The 18,466-nt window shown below is 44.0% G+C and overlaps 1 protein-coding gene across 2 annotated transcripts; it reads left to right on the forward strand.

The window, feature by feature from the left end:
* Nucleotides 1-894: 894 nt before the first annotated feature.
* APMAP (adipocyte plasma membrane associated protein) lies at nt 895-17,866 on the forward strand. Of its 2 annotated transcripts, none has more exons than XM_084261838.1 (10): nt 895-1,008; nt 4,695-4,811; nt 8,733-8,848; nt 10,596-10,688; nt 12,587-12,703; nt 13,970-14,144; nt 14,837-14,971; nt 15,305-15,497; nt 16,532-16,786; nt 17,478-17,866. In XM_084261838.1, the coding sequence occupies exons 1-9, from the start codon at nt 917-919 to the stop codon at nt 16,739-16,741; spliced, it is 1,248 nt and encodes a 415-aa protein (XP_084117964.1). In that variant the 5' UTR covers nt 895-916; the 3' UTR covers nt 16,742-16,786; nt 17,478-17,866. The 2 variants fall into 2 exon arrangements, with proteins under 2 accessions (XP_084117964.1, XP_084117965.1); XM_084261839.1 differs by having other exon boundaries at nt 17,507-17,866.
* The last annotated feature ends 600 nt before the right edge of the window (nt 17,867-18,466 follow it).

An 18,466-nucleotide genomic window follows, 5' to 3' on the forward strand; every position in this document is an offset into this window, starting at 1 on the left:
CAGCAGCCTCATGGCACAAAAGTGAGAGGAGGTTGTTAAATACTAATGAGGTCCTGGGGTGGGATGAGTGTTGAGGAAAGTAGCTGCCTCTAGGGAACAGTGCTGCTAAGCTCTCTTGCAGCTGCTGGGCCTTTTGCCTAAATTCAACCCAAACAGAGAAGAGGTGTGTGCACACACGTTCCCCCACATCCCCATTTCCCGGCCACAGCCCTCCTCTGAGGAAAACCCCCACGTTTTGCTCCCAGGCATGATGCCAAACAGCTTTTCCCCTTCCTTGGCGCTGGCACCCAGGGTCCTCTCTCTAACGTCGCTGCTCCTGAGCAAAGCAAAGAAGCCGGGAAAGCCTCTTGAGCACATCGTGTCACCCGAAAGACCAAGGGACGAGCAAAGGTGATGCCAGCCCTGGGGCTGACAAAGACGGGGGCACACTGCCACCCCTCGCCCCTGAGGGGACCGGCAGCCAGTGGAGGGGTCGTCTCCCACCCCCCCTCCCCGCCAGCTTTCTGTCACCCCGCCCCAGCGGAGACCGTTCCCCGCCTCTCCGCGGAAGAGCGCCCCGCCGCCCGGCCCTCGCGGTTTCCTGGCGCCATCTTGCGGTTCCTGGGACCGGGGGCTCAGCGTGCCCCGGCCGCGCCCGAGCAGCGATGGCTGCACCGAGCCTGCCCCCGGCAGCCCCAGCCCGCGCAGGAGGCGGAGGTCGCCGGGATCCCCGTGGCAGCAGGGCAGGTGTTTGCGCCTACTGCCTGCCGCCACGGACGGACGCGCCGGGGAACGCGGGACCCCCGCTGCCTCACACCCGCCTCGTCGCGGGGGCGTCACCGGGACCAGTAGGGGCGAGGCCGCGGGGGTGTGTGGGGAGGCGGGGCTGGCGGCGGGACAGCCGCTGCGCGGAGGAAGAGGAGGTGGCAGCGGCAGCATGAATGAGGCGGAGGGTCTGCGGCAGCGCCGGCCGTTCCGCCCGCAAGTCATCACCGAGGATAGCCCGGCGCAGGAGGCCAAGGAGGGCAGGTGGGCTCCGGCGCGGTCCCCCTCGTCGGGGAGGGAAGAGGGGCCTGATGTGACCGTGGGGCTGGAGCAGGCCCAGCCTGAGGGCTCGGGCCTGGCCAGGCCGGTGCGAGGGGTGGCCGTTCGGCTTGACCCGAGGGAAGGGCCCGGTCTGGCTGGGGAGCCGAGGAGGAGGGTTCCTGGTGGGCGGGATGGGAGGCCCGGCCCGGCCCGGCCTGGCGTCTGGTGCCCTGCGGTGGTGATGGAGCCTGGCCTGAGGGAGGTCTGGCAGGGAAGCGTGCTGAGGGGAGAGCCCACACACACCTGGCCTGGGTCCGAGCGTCCTGGGTGGAAGGGGCTGAGCAGGCCGGCACGGGTAGTGAGGCCTCGGTTCCCCTCTCTTGGTTGGGGGCGCAGGTCGATGCTGGGGCACCCGTGGGTGTTGGTGTGTGGGTGCCCCTCGCTTCCCAGCACCCTGATTCCGCGGTGGGTGCTTTTCTGGCCTGGTGCTCGTGCTTCTGCTGGAGGTGGAGTGTTTTGGGCAGGGCATGTGCACCTGCTTCTGCTGAGCTGCAGGAAAAACTCGTAACAGCACCAACAAAAAGGGTTTATTTCTATAGGGCTTTTTTTAATGGGTCTGTTTAAGTACTGTTTATCTTTTGCTGGTCTAGAAATTCCATTGCACAGGGATTTATTGCGGGTGTAAGTCCCATATAACTCTGGTTAGACTGTTTATATTTGGCAATAGCTTGAAGAGGAACATGCAATTTAAAGACCAATCAATATGTGTCTGAGATAAACGAACTGTTTATAAGGTTATTCTTTTGGTGTCTAAGTTAAAGAAGGTTCCATTTAAAATGTTCTGTTGAGAAATTTCATAAAAAAAAGCATTGCTGTAGCTAAAGGTAATAGCTACAATACAAAGGTGGTGGTGTTTGCTTTGCCTTCCACTGGATAAAGTAGTTGATGATTTAAAATACTTTGGTTCACCATCTGTTCGGCCTAGTCCAATCTGAATGCCTTGGAGATTCTTATCCCTGCCCTTCAGGGTCATCAGAAAGAAAGGCTGTGTGCGGTAGCATGCGCACATTGCTCCTGTTCTTGAAGGAGACTGTCAGCATCTCTGAGCTTCAGACACGGCGCATCCTGGCTTTAGCCTCTCTTGGTAACTTCATTCGAATCAGTTGAATTTCTAGGGTTCCAGCAGTGATCCAGAATATCCACAAGTCCCGTTCTCATGAGATTGTCCCACATGAAACCAGCAGAAGACATTTTGGAGGCTGTCCTTTTTCTGGCTGGAAGCTGTGGCAGAAACTCTTGATGACAGCTCCTTTCCCTTCCCACCCCTCCCCTGCCCTCAGTAGCCCTCCTGCCAAGATGATGAGGCAGCCTGGACTCCTTGCTGTGGTGTTACAGCCTATTGTCTGCCTTCAGGAACTGATGCAGTGGCTTCTCTTTTTAGTTCTGATAACTAAATTGCTGTTATTGTAGGTGAAGCCCAGGTGGATTGCATTATTGAGATTTGTGATTGGCACCCATGTAGGAGATGCAATTAGCTAGGGGTAGAAATCCTTATCAGTGTTAATGAACCATTACTTAAGTGATCGTTTCCAAAGACTAATCAGTAACTTAAAGTTGTTGATACTGGGTGTGTTTCTCTTGTTTACCTCTATAAGGATTCTGAGCAGCTTCCTCCTAAAGTTTTTAAAAGCTTTTCAGTTTTATTTAAGTTCTTGTGGTTTCAGTAGTGTGCATAATAGGTCTTGCAGTATGCAGGCTTGAAGTGGGAGTCTGCTTGTCACCTCGTTCTTCCTGCTTTTTTCCTTTATTGTCAGTTCCTTGAGAGTTTAAATGAGGATCAGAAACATGAACTTTACTTAAATCAGGCTTTCAGGAGCTTTAAGTTGGCTTTGGCAGATGAGTTCCCATTCTAATCTATCTGCTTCCTTTTGTGTGAGGTGTTCTTGACTTGAACAAAGACGCTCAGGTGTCTGCTGACAGTACTTTTAGTCTTACTGGTGCTGTGAAAAGCCAAAATCAAAACTTGGTGGCCTTGGTGACTATTAAGTAGGTATTACTTCTTGCAGCCCTGGGCAGCACAGGGGATCGCTCCTCCAAATGAATGCACTGTAAAGGATCACAAACTTTTATACGAGAGTTTCCAATAAATGGTTGGAAACAGTTCTAATAAATAAATTTTTTCGTTATGAGAGCACATTATTACCACCCACCTCCCTCACCCCGATAATCTCTTGGTGGGCTTCAAACACATTTTGTGCCCTTTTACTTCATTTACTGCTCTTCATTACAGGTCCTTTTGGTGAGCTTTAGCTTTTGTCTTGCTAATAAAGCCACCGAGCTGGTTCTGCAGACTTGAGGGGCCCTCCTGTTCTTCTTTCTCTTCCTCTGTCACTCCCTTCTCGGTTGTTTCTCCTGAGCTGTCACAATGCACGCAGTGTGCTAGCATCTAGTCCTTTAGGCAGAACTTTGCACATCCTTTACGTAGTTTGTTGTTGACCAACTAATATTTATCATCTTCCCTGCTCCGTTATAGTATTGAGCCTTTATCTCTGGAAGGACAAGGCTGGCAGCTGAAGTCTGCGTGAACTCGGGGATCACATTGTATCTCTACCACCTGTTCTTGATTCCAAATCCAAGGGGAAAACAGACTGTGAGGGTGTTGCTTCCTTAGGATATCTGCTGTTAGAGCAGAAAGTGTTGAATTCTTCTAATTAATTGCAAGGGCAGTCTGGCTCTTGAGAAGTATGAAGAGGTCAGTGCAGATGAAAGAGCTTTTTTGAAGCAAAAGGTCGGTAGCAGTTGTGCCAAAAGGAAAGAGCTGTGATGGATTGTGAATATTCCAGCTTCTGTACGCTGCATGCAAGCAGTGACCAAATTCAGGCATAGTCCTGTCCTTTTTGTTCCATCTGATAATCCTAAAGTTTGCCTTGGTGCTGATATCAGGATTGCAAGTACATGTCATGAGCTCTCCAGCTGTGATATGTGTGCTCTGGGCAGTAGTTCATGCGTCCTACTGTCTGAATGATTGGCTAATGAAGGACAGGACTTAATCCTGGAACTGGTCCAGGGACTGATGTAGAACCATCAGGCACTGTTGGCCTTCATTTAATTGATTCTGCAAGGAAACTGTCCAGCTGTGCCAGTGTGAATGCTGCAGGGTAGCTAAAATTCTAGGAGCTGCTTTTCCAGTTTGAGGCTTTGTTGAGTATGGCTCTGTGCTTCCCTCTGTAAATGGGGGGTTGGTGCCTTTCTCAAGAAAATAGGTTTTGTTTTCCTAAGGAAGAAGGGTTTTGACTTTTTTGTTTGTGTGTTTTGATGGGTAAACAGAAGATACTTAATTTCTTTTGTGTGCTGTAGTTTGACTTTCAAACCAATCACTAAGTTAAGCAAGCATTCATTTAACTCCCTCTAACTTTTTTTGTTTTAGTTGAACTTTTCATCCAGAATTTGGGCTGATATGGAAACTATTGGAAAAACAGAAGAGTTAAAAACCCAATTAAACAGCATCACTTCCCCCATTTTTTCTTTACAGGCCTTAAAATTCATTCAGAATGTTAGTTGGCCAAAATATTTCTGCTTCCTTTTGTGAAGAAGATAGGCTGTTGAAGAATTTTTAATGACTGTATTTCAAAGATTGTGTCTTAAAACAGTTTAGCATGTTAATCTTGTTTCTTGTCTGGTTTTGACAGCACTTATAGCAGCAAGGTGTTCCGTGTCACCTTCTTGACTTTGGCTGCATCTCTAACTGTGCCCCTGCTTGGAGTAACTGTTCTGCTGGATTGTCCTATAGACCCTCAACCTATAAGGTAAATTGCTGCCTTGTTTTGAAATAAATATTGTTGAAGTGTAACTTCTGATACGTGTTCTGGTTTTTCCTGGGGAGGAAAAAAAATGCCAACACCCCACCTCTGCAAAACACACACGAGTCAGTCGTGTGAAGTGAGTCTTAAGGGGATTAAGAAATGGAGGAGCAATTGCAGTGTTATCCATTGCCATGGCTTGCTTTGCATGCCCAGTCTGGTTTTGAGCCATCTCGTGCAGTTGTGTGTCGCTGCTGATTGTTGAAGGAGCTGAATTACCTTCTTTGATCATTCATCTGGAAAATTTTCTTCAGTCCAAGCTGTCAGTGGAGCTTGTGATCACTTATGTGTACTTTTGCCTTCTGTGAGACAAAGGCTGCATTTTCAGGAAGGACCAAGCTGTACCACTTTTGCTATTGCTGTGTCAAAGAGAGGCTGTTTAGCTGAGACTAGAAGTTGAAAAGGGTAACCTGACTGGGTCGATTTGGTACCAGTGGAACCATATGGTGGTCTTCTATTTAAATGCAGATCTTGTAAAACAATGCAGCTAGGTGATTTCTGCAAGGCCTTTGACATGGTCCCCCACAACATCCTTCTCTCCAAGGTGGAGAGATGGGGATTTGATGGGTGGATTGTTCAGTGGATAAGGAGTTCTCTGGATGGTTGCATCCAGAGGGTGGTGGTTAATGGCTCCAAGTCCACATGGAAGATAGTGACAAGCCAGGTTCCTCAAGGATCGGTGCTGGGACTAGCGCTGTTTAATATCTTTATTAGTGATATTGACAGTGGGTTTGAGTGCACCAAATTTGCTGATGACACCAAGCTGAGTGGTGAAGTTAATGTGCTGGAGGGATGGGAAGCCATCCAGAGGGATGTGGACAGGCTGGGGAAGTGGGCCCAGGTGAACCTCATGAGATTCAACAAAGCCAAATGCAGGGTCCTGCACCTCGGTTGGGACAATCCCCATTATCCATATAGGTTAGGAGATGATGTTCTTGAAAGCAGCCCTGAGGAAAAGGATTTGGGAGTACTCATGAATGAGAAGTTGGACATGAGCCATCAATGTTCAGCTGCAGCACAGAAGGCCAACTGCATCCTGGGCTGCATCAAAAGAAGTGTGGCCAGCAGATTGAGAGAGGTGATTCTGCCCCTCCACTCTGCTCTGGTGAGACCTCATCTGGAGTACTGTGCCCACCTTTGGAGCCCTCAACACAAGAAGAACGTGTACCTGTTGGAGCATGTCCAGAGGAGGGCCACAAAAATGATTAGAAGGCTGGAGCACCTCTGCTATGAAGACAGGCTGAGAGATTTGGGCTTGTTCAGTTTGGAGAAGATAAGGCTCTGGGGGACCTTATAGTGGCCTTCCAACACTTGAAAAATGCTTATAAGAAAGCTGGAGAAGAACTGTTCAGAGGGCATGTAGCAATAGGATTGAGGGGTAAGGGGTTTAAATTAGAAAAAGGAGATTTAGATTGAAGAAAATTTCCTAATATCCAATATGAGGGTGGTAGATCACTGGCACAGGTTGCTTAGAGAGGTAGTGGAGGCCCCATCCCTGGAGACATTCAAGGTCAGGCTTGATGGGGCTCTGAGCGACCTGATCTAGTGAAGATGTCTCTGCTTACTGCAGGGGGGTTGGACTAGATGACCTCCAAAGGTCTCTTCCAACCTAACACATTCTATGATTTCTGCCCTGTCTGAATTCATAACCATCTGAATCGAGGTCTGTATCAAATGTGTAGTGTCACAGTAAATCAGCAATGTAGAGAAGATGTGACCTGTGTTGGGAAAGGTTCTGCATGAAACACGTTGGCTGCTAGCATAGGGTGGATTCAGGTTGTTTAGTGCTCCTGGCATTTTGCAGTAAGTGAAAATGCTCAGTTTGGTAAATATTTATGATCAACTTAATGAAAAGGAACACCTCCATTGTAAATACCTCTAGAGCTGAAACTGTTAGCGTGGCAAGGGCAGTACTTAAAAAGCTTTACCAATAGGCTATTATTAGACATAAGCTGCCTCATTGCAAATCATAATGAAATGCCTTCTGCTCTGGTTGGGTTTAGCACAGAGCGTGCTTACATTTTTTACTTTAAGTCTTTTTTTACAAGACTGGGAGAACTATTCTTCCTGTCCAAGTCATGGCAGAAGTTGTTCCAGCCTGTACAGTCAACAGGATGATCCTTTGTGATGTTTATGAAATATTCTGAAAAAGCTCAAGGAGGTAGGTGCTATCAGAATTGATCCCTTCAGTGAAAGCCCACATAGAAATCTTGTTGTTAACTGCAATGTTATTCTGGTAAGCCACTGGAAATAATGAGGAAAAGGAGGTGGAAGAAAAAAGCAGATGTGATTTTGAAAATCCCCATGAAATTCCTGCAACTGCTGTATTTCAAGCTCTTTCTCTAGAGACTGTTTTGGATAATATTGATCCTTGGGAGTATTTTCTGCTGGCAGACACAACTGTCCAACATTTCCAGCAAATGAGGTCTTTATCTGAAGCCTGTTATCCTCATCTGAAATTCTGTAATGCTTGGAAGAAGGTATGGAAAATGAATTTGGGATAGCACTGTGAAAACAACTCTGCTGTAAATCTTTTGTGGAAGGAAGCCAGTAGCCCAGTTGGCTTTGCTGCTGCAGTAATACATACTGAAAGGAAAGCTTGCTGTCTGTAACTAGACAGATAAAAGTATGTATTTTTCTCTCCTCCTGAATTATTTGTTTTGTAGACCTGTTTTCCTCAGTTGTTGTGGCTTTTATAATTAGCAATTTCAGTTGACTTGGTTGGTGACAAATAGGTCCTGGATCCTGTGAAACTGGCCAAGTTTTGGAGCCAAACCCTGTCTTTTTAAGAGTCTACAGGTGGAAGGTGTTTGCTTACAGTCACAAGGGGTTATCAAAAAAAAAAAAAAAAAAAAAAATTGAAAGACTATTTCAAAATTTAGCCTAGGAAGGAGCTTTAGCGTACTCTTGCAAATGAACACTTAATGAGCGTAGTACCCTGAGCATGTATGCAAATTTTAGAAATAACTTAAAATCATTAACTCCTGGAGATTGAGGTGGCTTATGTGTGTTTTAAGAACTGAAGAGACTGAAACATTGGAGTTTGTCAGCACAGTTAAGGCTGATTTTAGAGCATGGTACTTTGGAGCCTGGTTATTTAAGTCGAAGCATCTTGCTACATCCCTTTTCTGTATCACTGTGGTTGTGTGGCACTCCAGTTGGCTTGAACCTTGCTGTTTCTGTGAATAAGGTCTTTCAGGACTGGACTGACTTCCTCACTTCTAAATTTCAGTTCAATACCCTCTAAGTGCAACTTGCTCCTTTTACTTGGTCCTTCTCTGTGGGGATGTGATCAAGTCATGAATGTGAATGCATGTTTCACTGTGGTACAAAAGCAGGGGGTCCTAGTGCTCAAACTACTAGAATGGGTTGTTTTTTCTGGTTGTATACTAATGAGAAGTTAAGTATTGTGAAACACCAGTCTTTGAAATCTTAAAACCTTTTTGCTTAGGAATTTGTCTATATCTAATTAGGAAAAATCTTTTGGTACAAACAACTCAATAAGCTGACGAAGAAAGCAGTTATGCTCTTGTGGTGTGGCAATGCAGAAACCCTTTGGCTTTTTTTAAGACAGGTGAACTGGGGATGTGTTGTTGGATTTGAACTTGTATAGATTTCCACATCCATCTTAGGAACACATAACTGCAACTGTTCTGATCAGCAGAACTATAAAATTAGGATCCTTGATGAAGAGTCAATGCTTTCGCTTGCCGGCTGTGTTTGTGTGTTTTGAAATATGCAGTATGTAAAGCATAGGTCAGGTTTGCAGGAGTTGGCAAACTAGGCTTGGCAAAAAGCTCCACTATATTGCTCAAGAGTGTTTGCAGATTTGTGGAAAGGATCATGAGGTCTGTGTCCCTTTTGCAGTTTGAAGGAACCTCCCCTTCTGACGGGTGTGCTTGAACCCAACACCAAGTTACGGAAAGCTGAGCGGTTATGGGAAAACCAGCTGGTTGGACCGGAGTCCATTGTCCACATTGGGGGTAAGCACTGATAAAATCAGCTTTTAAAGAGTCTTTAAATGTTATTCCATTGGTAAAGATTTGCTCAGCAATATAGCTCTTGGACAGCAAACTCTGGAAGTTATTTTAAATACCCATATTTTATAAAAAATTATTGTGTTATACAAAACCTGGCTGCAATATACAGCTTTTCTCCTCTTTTGCAGTATAAAATAAATCTTGTTGCCAGATTAAATCCCTGTCTTCCAGGAGTGAAAGTAGTATAGTTGGGGTTACTTATGTTTGGAGGAGGTGGTCCCATTTTTCATTTGGATAGCTTTAACTGGGAATTAATATTTACAGGATACTGCCTAGTTTTTAATGCACGTTGCTTCTGAGGGAGCTAAGTTTTGTAGTGTTAATTTTTTGCTTATATGAAAGAAAAAAAAATATCAAATTGATACATAGCACACATTTTTAGTGCTGTTGCATTTGCTTACAGGTGCTGTCTTATACTTCTGTCTTGTGGCACATTTGTTCTCCAAATCAGATGCCTGCCATCTCTGAACAGTTTCTTAATGAGGTGGCTAGACCTGTATGAGGTGGCATGACACCCACTTAGTAGGAAAATACCTTTGTGCAGTTGCTTCCTGTGCCTCCTGAAGGGGGTAAGGCTAGAAACTAATCTTGACTTAAGTCTTTGTCTTTGACTTTTAAAGTGAAAAAGAAAAGGTGTGAGAGTTGCAAGCAAGGCCCTTACTGAAGCATCCTTCAGTATAAGAGGTACTCAGCAGCCATATAATTTTTTACTTCTACTTTATATTCTGAGAAATTAGTAAAATATTATTTTTAAATTACCCATCAAGTAACTACTGAAAATTCCTTCCTCAGGTCACACTTTTTCTACCTTTATCTGTTAACAGTTTGCTAAAGTGATTACCTGAAGCCACCACTTCTTTTCTGATACCTAGTTTTGTCACTCTTATTGGAAACTCTTAAAGGCAACCTTCTTGCAAGGGATAACTGACCTGTGGGTGAGAGAATCAGCTTGACTGGGAATAAGTTTTGTATTAATAAACATTGAAGTTATCTTATTCCTTTTTAGAAGTGTAATTAGCAAATGTAAAACTTCAGTTAAATTGGAGATGGAAAAGTCCAAGCAATGATGGTCTTTTATTTTGGCTGCACGAGAAGTTTGTGTTGTTTATATTCAGTGAATCTGTCTTATGCTATCACATGTCACTGACTTGGCACGAATATGGTGATTTGGCAATGCTTTTGATTGGGTGGCTATTCAGTTGCTCTGGGTTTTGTAATTCTTCTCCAGAACTGATGAAATCTGGGCATTGGCAGGTGTCCAGCAGCCTGTGTCAACTGTATCAGAATAAGGAGTTTTATCTAGTCAGTCTCTTGTTGAAGAGTGGTAAGGTGGATGCAGTGCCTGATTGCTTTTTATGATGAAGTAGAAATTTGCCCAGAGGGATCAATCCAGTGACTAGCCATTATGTTATTACAGCCACCTTTAGCCAAGGATTTGGACCTCCTAGGGGTGAAAAGCTTCTTATCCATATTTGTAACTTCCCAGGCTTAAATGCTTCCTCTTATTTTTGACTTTGAAGAATACTCTTATTTGCCTTTCCTCTCCCCTCTTTATTATTTTGCTATGACTGAAGACTTATTTCACTATATTTTAAATATGAATTCTACTTCATGTGGTAGGAGGATCACATAGAAAATGTTTGCCACTACAGTTTTGTGATCAAACTAATCACACTGGTTGTTTTTGCAGATGTGCTGTTTACTGGGACAGCTGATGGGAAGATTATAAAAATTGAAGATGGGGAAATACAAACAATAGCCAGAATTGGCCATGGTCCTTGTGGTGAGTGACAGCTCCTAAATACAGCATACCTGGAAGCATCTGGGTCAGGGCTTATGTTGATTAAACTGGGGTTTTGTCTGGATTGCTCATGCAAGTGCATCTCTTCCTCTCCAGAGATTTGTATCAGAACTGTACATGCATCTGTATGAATGAAGTGTGAGTGGAAAAATGTATACAAGCACTGGAAGGAGTAGCAGAGCAATGGGCCAAAAGAATGGGTGCTTTTGATAATGAAGAACACCATTCCCAGCAGTACAATTTAGGAATGTGGGGTTTTTTTCAGTACAGCTACAAGGCTTGCACTCTGGTTAGGCATGGATAACTTGTCAGTAGAAGATCCTGTATCTTAACACCAGGAGGAAGACAAGTTGCATCATAAATTAACATTCCTAGTAAAAGCATGTATCTTAAACAAGATCCAGAGGGGCAACCTGGCCTAATAGTTATGGAAGCCGAAGTCAGCAAGATTCTGAGGTGAAGGGCCACCCCATAAACACTAAGGACTCCTGAACAAGTGTAAATGAAGGAACTCTGAGATAATGTGAGAGTGGGAAAGATCACCTATTTAGAGGTTTTTTTAAAAATGAATACCACTTTCCCCATCTACCAGATTTTGTCTTGCATTTTGTTGTACTAATTTCCTCTCCTCTGTTTGCATGTACAGTGGGAGGCTGTGGTGGCAGCACCTGCTTTACCAGAGATCTTCCAGTGGTCATTCTGGTTTCTTACTGCTGAATTGCAGTTACTGCCACACCTCGTTCTGAACCACTTATTTGCTTCATTTAATGAGATTTCTGGAACTGAGTGGGAAAAGCTGACAGTGGTCTGTGGGGGAAACTTAATGTTGGCCATCTCAGTACTGCCTGGGCAGTTTGAGAAGCCTGGCTGGTGTTTGTTGGGACTGTGGGTGGCTTTGTTTGCACTAATGATGTAGAAACTAACCTCATGAGGTTCTGCAGTCCTGCACTGGTTGCCAGTTAAACAGAAATTATGGGCAGGAACTGTGACTGTCTTTATGTAGCTCACATTGGCATGTTCATCATTTTAGCTATGTAATTTTATGTGGATGTTCACATGATCAGGCTCTGAACCGATTTGGAAGCACTCTTGGGTGCCCAGCAGGTAGGACAGCCTTGGCACCAACAGTCTGTTGCCAGCTGGTAGGAAGCTAGACTTCTAACTGCTGCTCAGGTGTGAGTGTGGGTTGGGATGGATATGAAAAATAACCTTTCTGCTGCTGATTTCCATGGGGCATGATGCTGCCCTGTTTCTTTGGGGCCACAGAAGTAATGGGGAGCCTAAACTTCCATCTTGCCCTCCTTGAGTTGGGGAGGGAAGTGGAAAAGCTGTAGCTGACTACCTTCTCCAGAAGTTTCTCTCACTAGCCTTTCAAACCACAGATCTTCTGAAGTTCTTAGTTCTTCAGGACTCAAGCAGACAAACTTTTCAAATTTGCAGTATTCCCCTTCCTCCTCATACAGAAATCTTGAATGTCTGTGTCTTGAGAAAGCAGCTGTTTCATGACAGCATTGGACCTTTCCAGAAAAAAAATTCCAAGGTGTGCACGTATGGTTGGTTTTCTGTGTTTAATTTTAAAAAGAGAAAGAAGTAAAACTGATGCTTTGAAGAAGCACATAGTTACATCCAATTTTCTGACATTCAGCCCTTCTCAAGGCAGCTGTTAGCTAGCTACCAGCCTCGAAAACGGTATGATTATCTCTAGACTGGTGAAAACACGAGGATATTCATTTCACTCACATCTAGGAAGTAAGAATCTTTCCTGCAATGAATATGCAGTGCTGGCTGTGGAGTTTTAAGCTACAGCTTGATTTATGTAGGTAGCCTGGATGCCTTGTATTATTTCCATTTGGAAAGCCATTTAATAATTGTTTTCTAAGGAACCCGTGAAGATGAGCCAACATGTGGAAGGCCACTTGGTATCAGGGTGGGGCCAAATAACACCCTTTTTGTGGCAGATGCTTATTATGGACTCTATGAAGTTGATCCTGGTACAGGTATGACTTTTCTGCTCAGTAATTCTATTCCACTGGTAAGTCTCAGCTGCTTTTGCAATTTTGCCAGACACTGGAGGCAAAACAATGTCTGCCTCTGTAAAATGGTTGGAACTGTCTGGTTGAAATATGCCATGCAAGAACTTGATACTTATTTTCCTCTAAGTCACTTCCTCCCTGTATCTCTCTGTCTGGACCAATTACTCAGGGCTTATCTTCTGGTGACATATGCTTTAGGTTGTCAAAATTGGTACCTCAGGATCCACAAATACAGCTCTGTGTAGCTGTTTCAGTTTTCATAAAGGGGAAACGTTGCTATTAGATAACAAAGTTTATTTGCTTGATCTTGCTGTGTAGTAGCAAAGAGCTCTTAACTTCCCTGTGACCCCAATCTGTAGAAAGTGAAGAAAGGTGTATTTTGGTGGGGCTGAAGATCAGGTGCCTTGTTTCTGCTGAGAAAGGGCATGATGCAACAACACCTTTCTCGTATGTCTCTGAGCCAAATTAGGAGCTGTGGTGTCAGAAAGCAGTAGTTGCTTTTGTGTAGGGTTGACTTTCTGGCAGTTTACATCTCCAGATTAGCTTCATTTTGGGGGAGAGAGGCTAGTCACACACTAGGTGAGATATAGCCAAAGGGCTCAGACTGTGTGGCTCTGGGAGGGTATGATCAAGGTCTCCCCTTTGATGGCAGATAGGTGCAATATTAGTTTGGTCATGACAAAATAAGCAAACAAATCCAAAACCCATGTCCAATGATGACTTAAATAGATTTTGGTTATTTTTTTTTAGAAATTTGACCTTAATAATATACCTGGTAATACGTTGCAGAAGAATTTGGTGAACCTGCTGATGTTTTAATGTTTAGAAAGTACTACTCTCTGTTTCTGTAGATTTCTGGGGGAAGGAAGGATTAGTGATTGGCTTGCCTGCATCCCTCCACAAGGTCTGGATCTGAGTTTGCACTTGGTTTCATATGAGCTTCAGAAATTTGAAGAGTCTGGCACTGAGCAATGGGGAACATCACCTACAGTTTCAGTTTTTCTGAAGAGCATTTTCTCTTGGTCATTCATGTTTGCACATTATTGCATTACAGGGGCATGAATGGAAAAAATATGTGAAGTGCCTGCTAATTCTGTGATAGTATTTAACTCATTTCCAAGGCGGCAGATAAAGTTTGTCTTGTTTGTCTGGTTGTTTGGGTTGGGTGTGTGGGTTTGGGGTCTTTTTTTTGTCTCTTTAAAATTTATTTATTCTTCTTTTTGTAACCAGGTGAAACAAAAATGCTGGTGTCAACCAAAACACTAATTGAAGGTCAGAAGTTGTCATTTTTGAATGATCTTACAGTGACCCGGGATGGGAGGAAAATCTATTTCACTGACTCCAGTAGCAAATGGCAGAGACGGGACTACTTATTCTTGATCATGGAAGGCACAGATGACGGGCGGCAAGTATCTCTTCCCCAGGGCATTTAACTTACTGTAGGAGTCACAGAATTTTAGGGGTTGGAAGGGACCTCCAGAGATCATCAGGTCCAACCCCCCTGCCAAAGCAGGTTCCCTAGGACATACCGCACAGGTCAGTGTCCAGACAGGTCTTGAATATCTCCAGAGAAGGAGAGTCCACACCCCCCTGGGCAGCCTGTCCCAGGGCTCTGTCACCCTCACTGTGAAAAGGTTCTTTTGCATATTGGTGCAGAACTTCTTGTGCTCCAACTTGAGGCCAGCAGTAGGAATGGACCTCTCCACTGTCTTGATACTCCATTTATTTTCTCTTTACAAACCACCAGTGCAAACACTGCACTGCTCAGGACAGGGTGAGAGAACGTGTAGATGTTGTAATGAGACCTGAAGCAAAATAACTGAGATTCCTCTTTTATTTTTATTTTTTTTCCTTCTCCCCAAGAGGATTTGCATGGAACATCTGTTTAAAAAGAGAAGGTGTTAGCATTGCATTCAGCCTACACCCTTCATGAATGCTGTCAATCCCAAGTGGCTTAGTATTCCTCCTTTGTTCCTAAACAAATGCTTCCTGGATCTCCTGCCTTTTTAACTTACGTAAAGTGTATGTAAGAGAAGATAGAATGCCTGGAGTATGAAACCAAGATAGGTGAATAAATATTGGTTGTTTTTTTTTTAGCCTGCTTGAATATGACACAGTAACAAAAGAAGTAAAAGTCTTAATGGTGGGGCTGAGGTTTCCCAATGGTGTCCAGCTCTCCCCTGAGGAAGACTTTGTTCTGGTGCAGGAGACAGCCATGGCTAGAATCAGGAGGTATGACTTTGCTGAAGTTATTACTTCTCTTTCTTTAGAGCTAGTTTAAATAAATTAGTTGAATGACAAAAGAAACCTTGCATTCTATTCATACCTGCTTATCAATGGCAAAGAAGGTGGCCTTCCTAAATACTTATTTTTTTTCTTTCATTGTAAACATCTGGACTGCCTGATCTTTCCATTCATGGGCTCCTTGAGCATAGTGGAGTAAACTGACTCTGGGGAGAGCAATGTGGCAGTGCTGTATTTCCCTGTACTAAAACAAGGAACTTTTATTTGCTGTTTAGACTGCTTGAGTTAAAATGTCCTAATCCTGCTGTCTGTAACTTTCAGATATTACGTGTCTGGGCTGATGAAAGGTGGAGCAGATATGTTTGTTGAGAATATGCCTGGTCTTCCAGATAATATCAGGTTAAGCAGCTCTGGAGGATATTGGGTAGCTTTGGCAGCTGTCCGGCCCAATCCTGGATTTTCTTTATTTGATTTCTTGTCTGAAAAACCATGGATTAAAAGGATGATATTTAAGGTAAAGAAAAAAATTAAATCATCTTCAGCACAGGAATGGAGGCGATAAATATTTGTTTGTCTTGTTTCTTCTTTGTCACAGAATGTTTTTTATTTAATCTTTTTAGTGCCATGGTTAAAAGTGTTGTAGTTGTTCCCAGGTAGAAATACCCTTATATATTCATAGGTAGTACACCTAACATTTGCTTCTCTGAGTAGCAGGTACACATCTCTTAAGTTGCCTTCCATCTTGATCTCAGGAAAGAAAAAGAGACTATCTATGCCCTAGCTATGCAGCAGCACAGGTTCTGTATCTGGATAGGTGAAGGCATCACCTTTGTACCTGATGTGCCTGAATACTTATTCCCAGGAGCCTGGAGATCATTTGGGAAGTCTGACCTGTTCTAAGGACTACACTATGCATCCTCAAAGATTCTGTGGGTGTTGTGTGCTAGTAGTGACACTTCTGACTCCATATTCTTGTTATGTCACACCCCCCTTTAGGATGAGGGTGAACAAGAATAATGCATTTTGTAAGGGATCTCTGATGCTGAAGAAAAGGCATGGTGCTTTTAAAACAACACAAAGACTTGAAAGTACTTTCCCCCCATCCAAAAAAACCCAAAAAATCAGCAAACAGTGTTTAAGATGGAAGTGCCCCTTCAGCCAAGCAAACGCTGTGCTGCCCTTTTAAAAACAGCTGTCTCTCCTGGCGCAGTGCGGGAGCCTTAGAATGATGGTGTGGGGAGCAGAGCCTGTCTGCTGCTTGGCATCAGCTGCACTGGAACAAGCTTATTGTCTCTTGCGTGACATCCTTTCAGCCTAATGCTGGAGCAGAGTGTGCTGCTGATGGTCCTTATTTTATTTTTTAAGTTGGCTTTTTAAATGTTGGTATGTTAAGCCTGTGGAGTACTGTTTATTCAGAATGTGTGTTCATGTTCTTAGCTGCTTACTCCAAGGAGTGTGGAGGGGTCTTGGGCTCTGTCAGTGTCTCAGATCTAGTCCTAGCGAACAAAATCTTTTGCTGTTAATTTCTCTTTGTACTTTTCCTTTTAGTTGCTGAGTCAGGAAACGGTGACCAAGTTTGTGCCCAAATACAGCCTTGTTGTTGAACTCAGTGAGACAGGATCCTACAGACGAAGCTTCCACGACCCCAGCGGAGTGAGGGTAGCTCACATTAGCGAGGCACACGAACACAATGGATACCTCTACTTGGGATCCTTCAAGGCCCCGTTTATTTGCAGACTCAATCTTCAGCATGTTTAGGTGTCCATCCATGATAAAGTGCCGCTGTCCCAGCATGCTCCAGAGGTACGAAGGAAGCGTGTGCTTGAGGCAGTGTGTGACCAAGGACAAAAAGTGAAAGACTGTTAACATGCAGTAGCACGGTTCTGTTGCCATAGGAAAAAGTACAGCCTGCTGTACCTGTCCTCCTGCATTGGAGCTGGCATGCATAATTATTAACATCTGAGGAGTATGGTGGAGATTCTTCATATGGTTGTATGCTCCTTGAAGAAAATTCATTGCTTTTCCTTGCTCAGGCCCTGTTTGGAGTCATCTTAGACGTCATCTGTCACTTCTGATGCAATTATATGTCATACACTGGAAGGGTTTGTGATTATACAGAATTTAATTGCGTATGATTCGGATTGAAGAGGATGTTGCATGTGTTTTTCTGATTTAGATCCTCCTGTTTAGGGAGTGATTGCAGTGCATGTTCTAATGTCATACCATGGTGCTGTGGTAGAGGCAGCAACATCCAGAACATGCCTAGAAATCTAGTTATACCATTTGGGTTTCTTCAATTCCAGCCTGTGTAATCAACATCAGACACTGCAATTAACTGTTAATCAACATGCAGAATCAAATCTGATCATTATTTGTGGACTCCTGTGTTTCTTTGTCATTGTAGTCAGATGATGAATGAAAGTTGCATTTTCTACTAAACACTAGTTCCAGGGGGTTTTAACAGGATCACTTGTATTTTCTTCATATTTACCAGATCCTGTAAGTTTCCTGTTCATTATGTAGGTGGCCATTCCTGAGAATATGTGTGAGGGAAGAGGACCAGCTTCAGCAGTTTTCTTCAGCATGCTCTATATGGAGAACTGGTAGAAGACTTTGGGGAAGGGTGGTGTCTGAATATGTATGTGGACTGAAAATCTAGGAAGAGTGGATAATAAAGGCTTGGGTGGAAAATGTTGGAACGTGGTAGTAGCTCACAGATGCTTTCTGGCATCTCCAGAGGAAATGGTTTACTTCTGCCATTAAAAGATACTCTGCTTGGTAAATCCAGAGAATGCTTTTCTGCCAACTGTTACAAAGGAAAGGCTGTGCACCTTGAAAAACTAAAGGGGTTACTTCAACAGCAGTGTGGTACAGTGGATTGATTTGTGCTTTGGGATTGAAGACTTTGCTGCGCTCTCCTTTTCTGCCACTGGGTGATAGTCAAACATAAATTCACACAGTAGCTCAACTTCCTCATCTTTGAAAGGGAAATATAATCAAGATTTGTTTGATATATAATGAAAAGGGGAAGATGACTTAAAAATGTCATCTGCTTTTACCTGCCTTCTGTGTTTTTCCTTATCAATGGGGAGATACGCAAATGAAAGTGATTAATTTCTGTCACCTTGTTCTACGTTCCTACCAGGTTGCAGCACTCTTGTGGCGAGGAGCTGATGGTTGCTGGATTGGCCTGACCTGTTTCTGTACAGGCCAGGGGCTGCAAGCCCTTTTGCTTGACCTGTTGGTTACTGGATTTCAGAATGAGCACAGTATGAGGCAAAAGCAGCCTAGCAGATAAGTTGGTCTAGACTCTGACCTTTGGCCCAGCTGAACCCTATCTTCATAGTTTGTGGGCAGAGATGGAGTGATACCATGATAGATTTGAAAGGCTGAAGAGGGGTGACCTGCCTGGGGTGAGGGGCAGGAACAGACTTACTGCAGTGGAAACTCTGAAGAAGGGCAGAGAATGGGATATGCTTGTAA

This window comes from Gallinula chloropus (genome assembly GCF_964237585.1).
Source record: "Gallinula chloropus genome assembly, chromosome: 3".
Classification (NCBI taxonomy): domain Eukaryota; kingdom Metazoa; phylum Chordata; class Aves; order Gruiformes; family Rallidae; genus Gallinula; species Gallinula chloropus.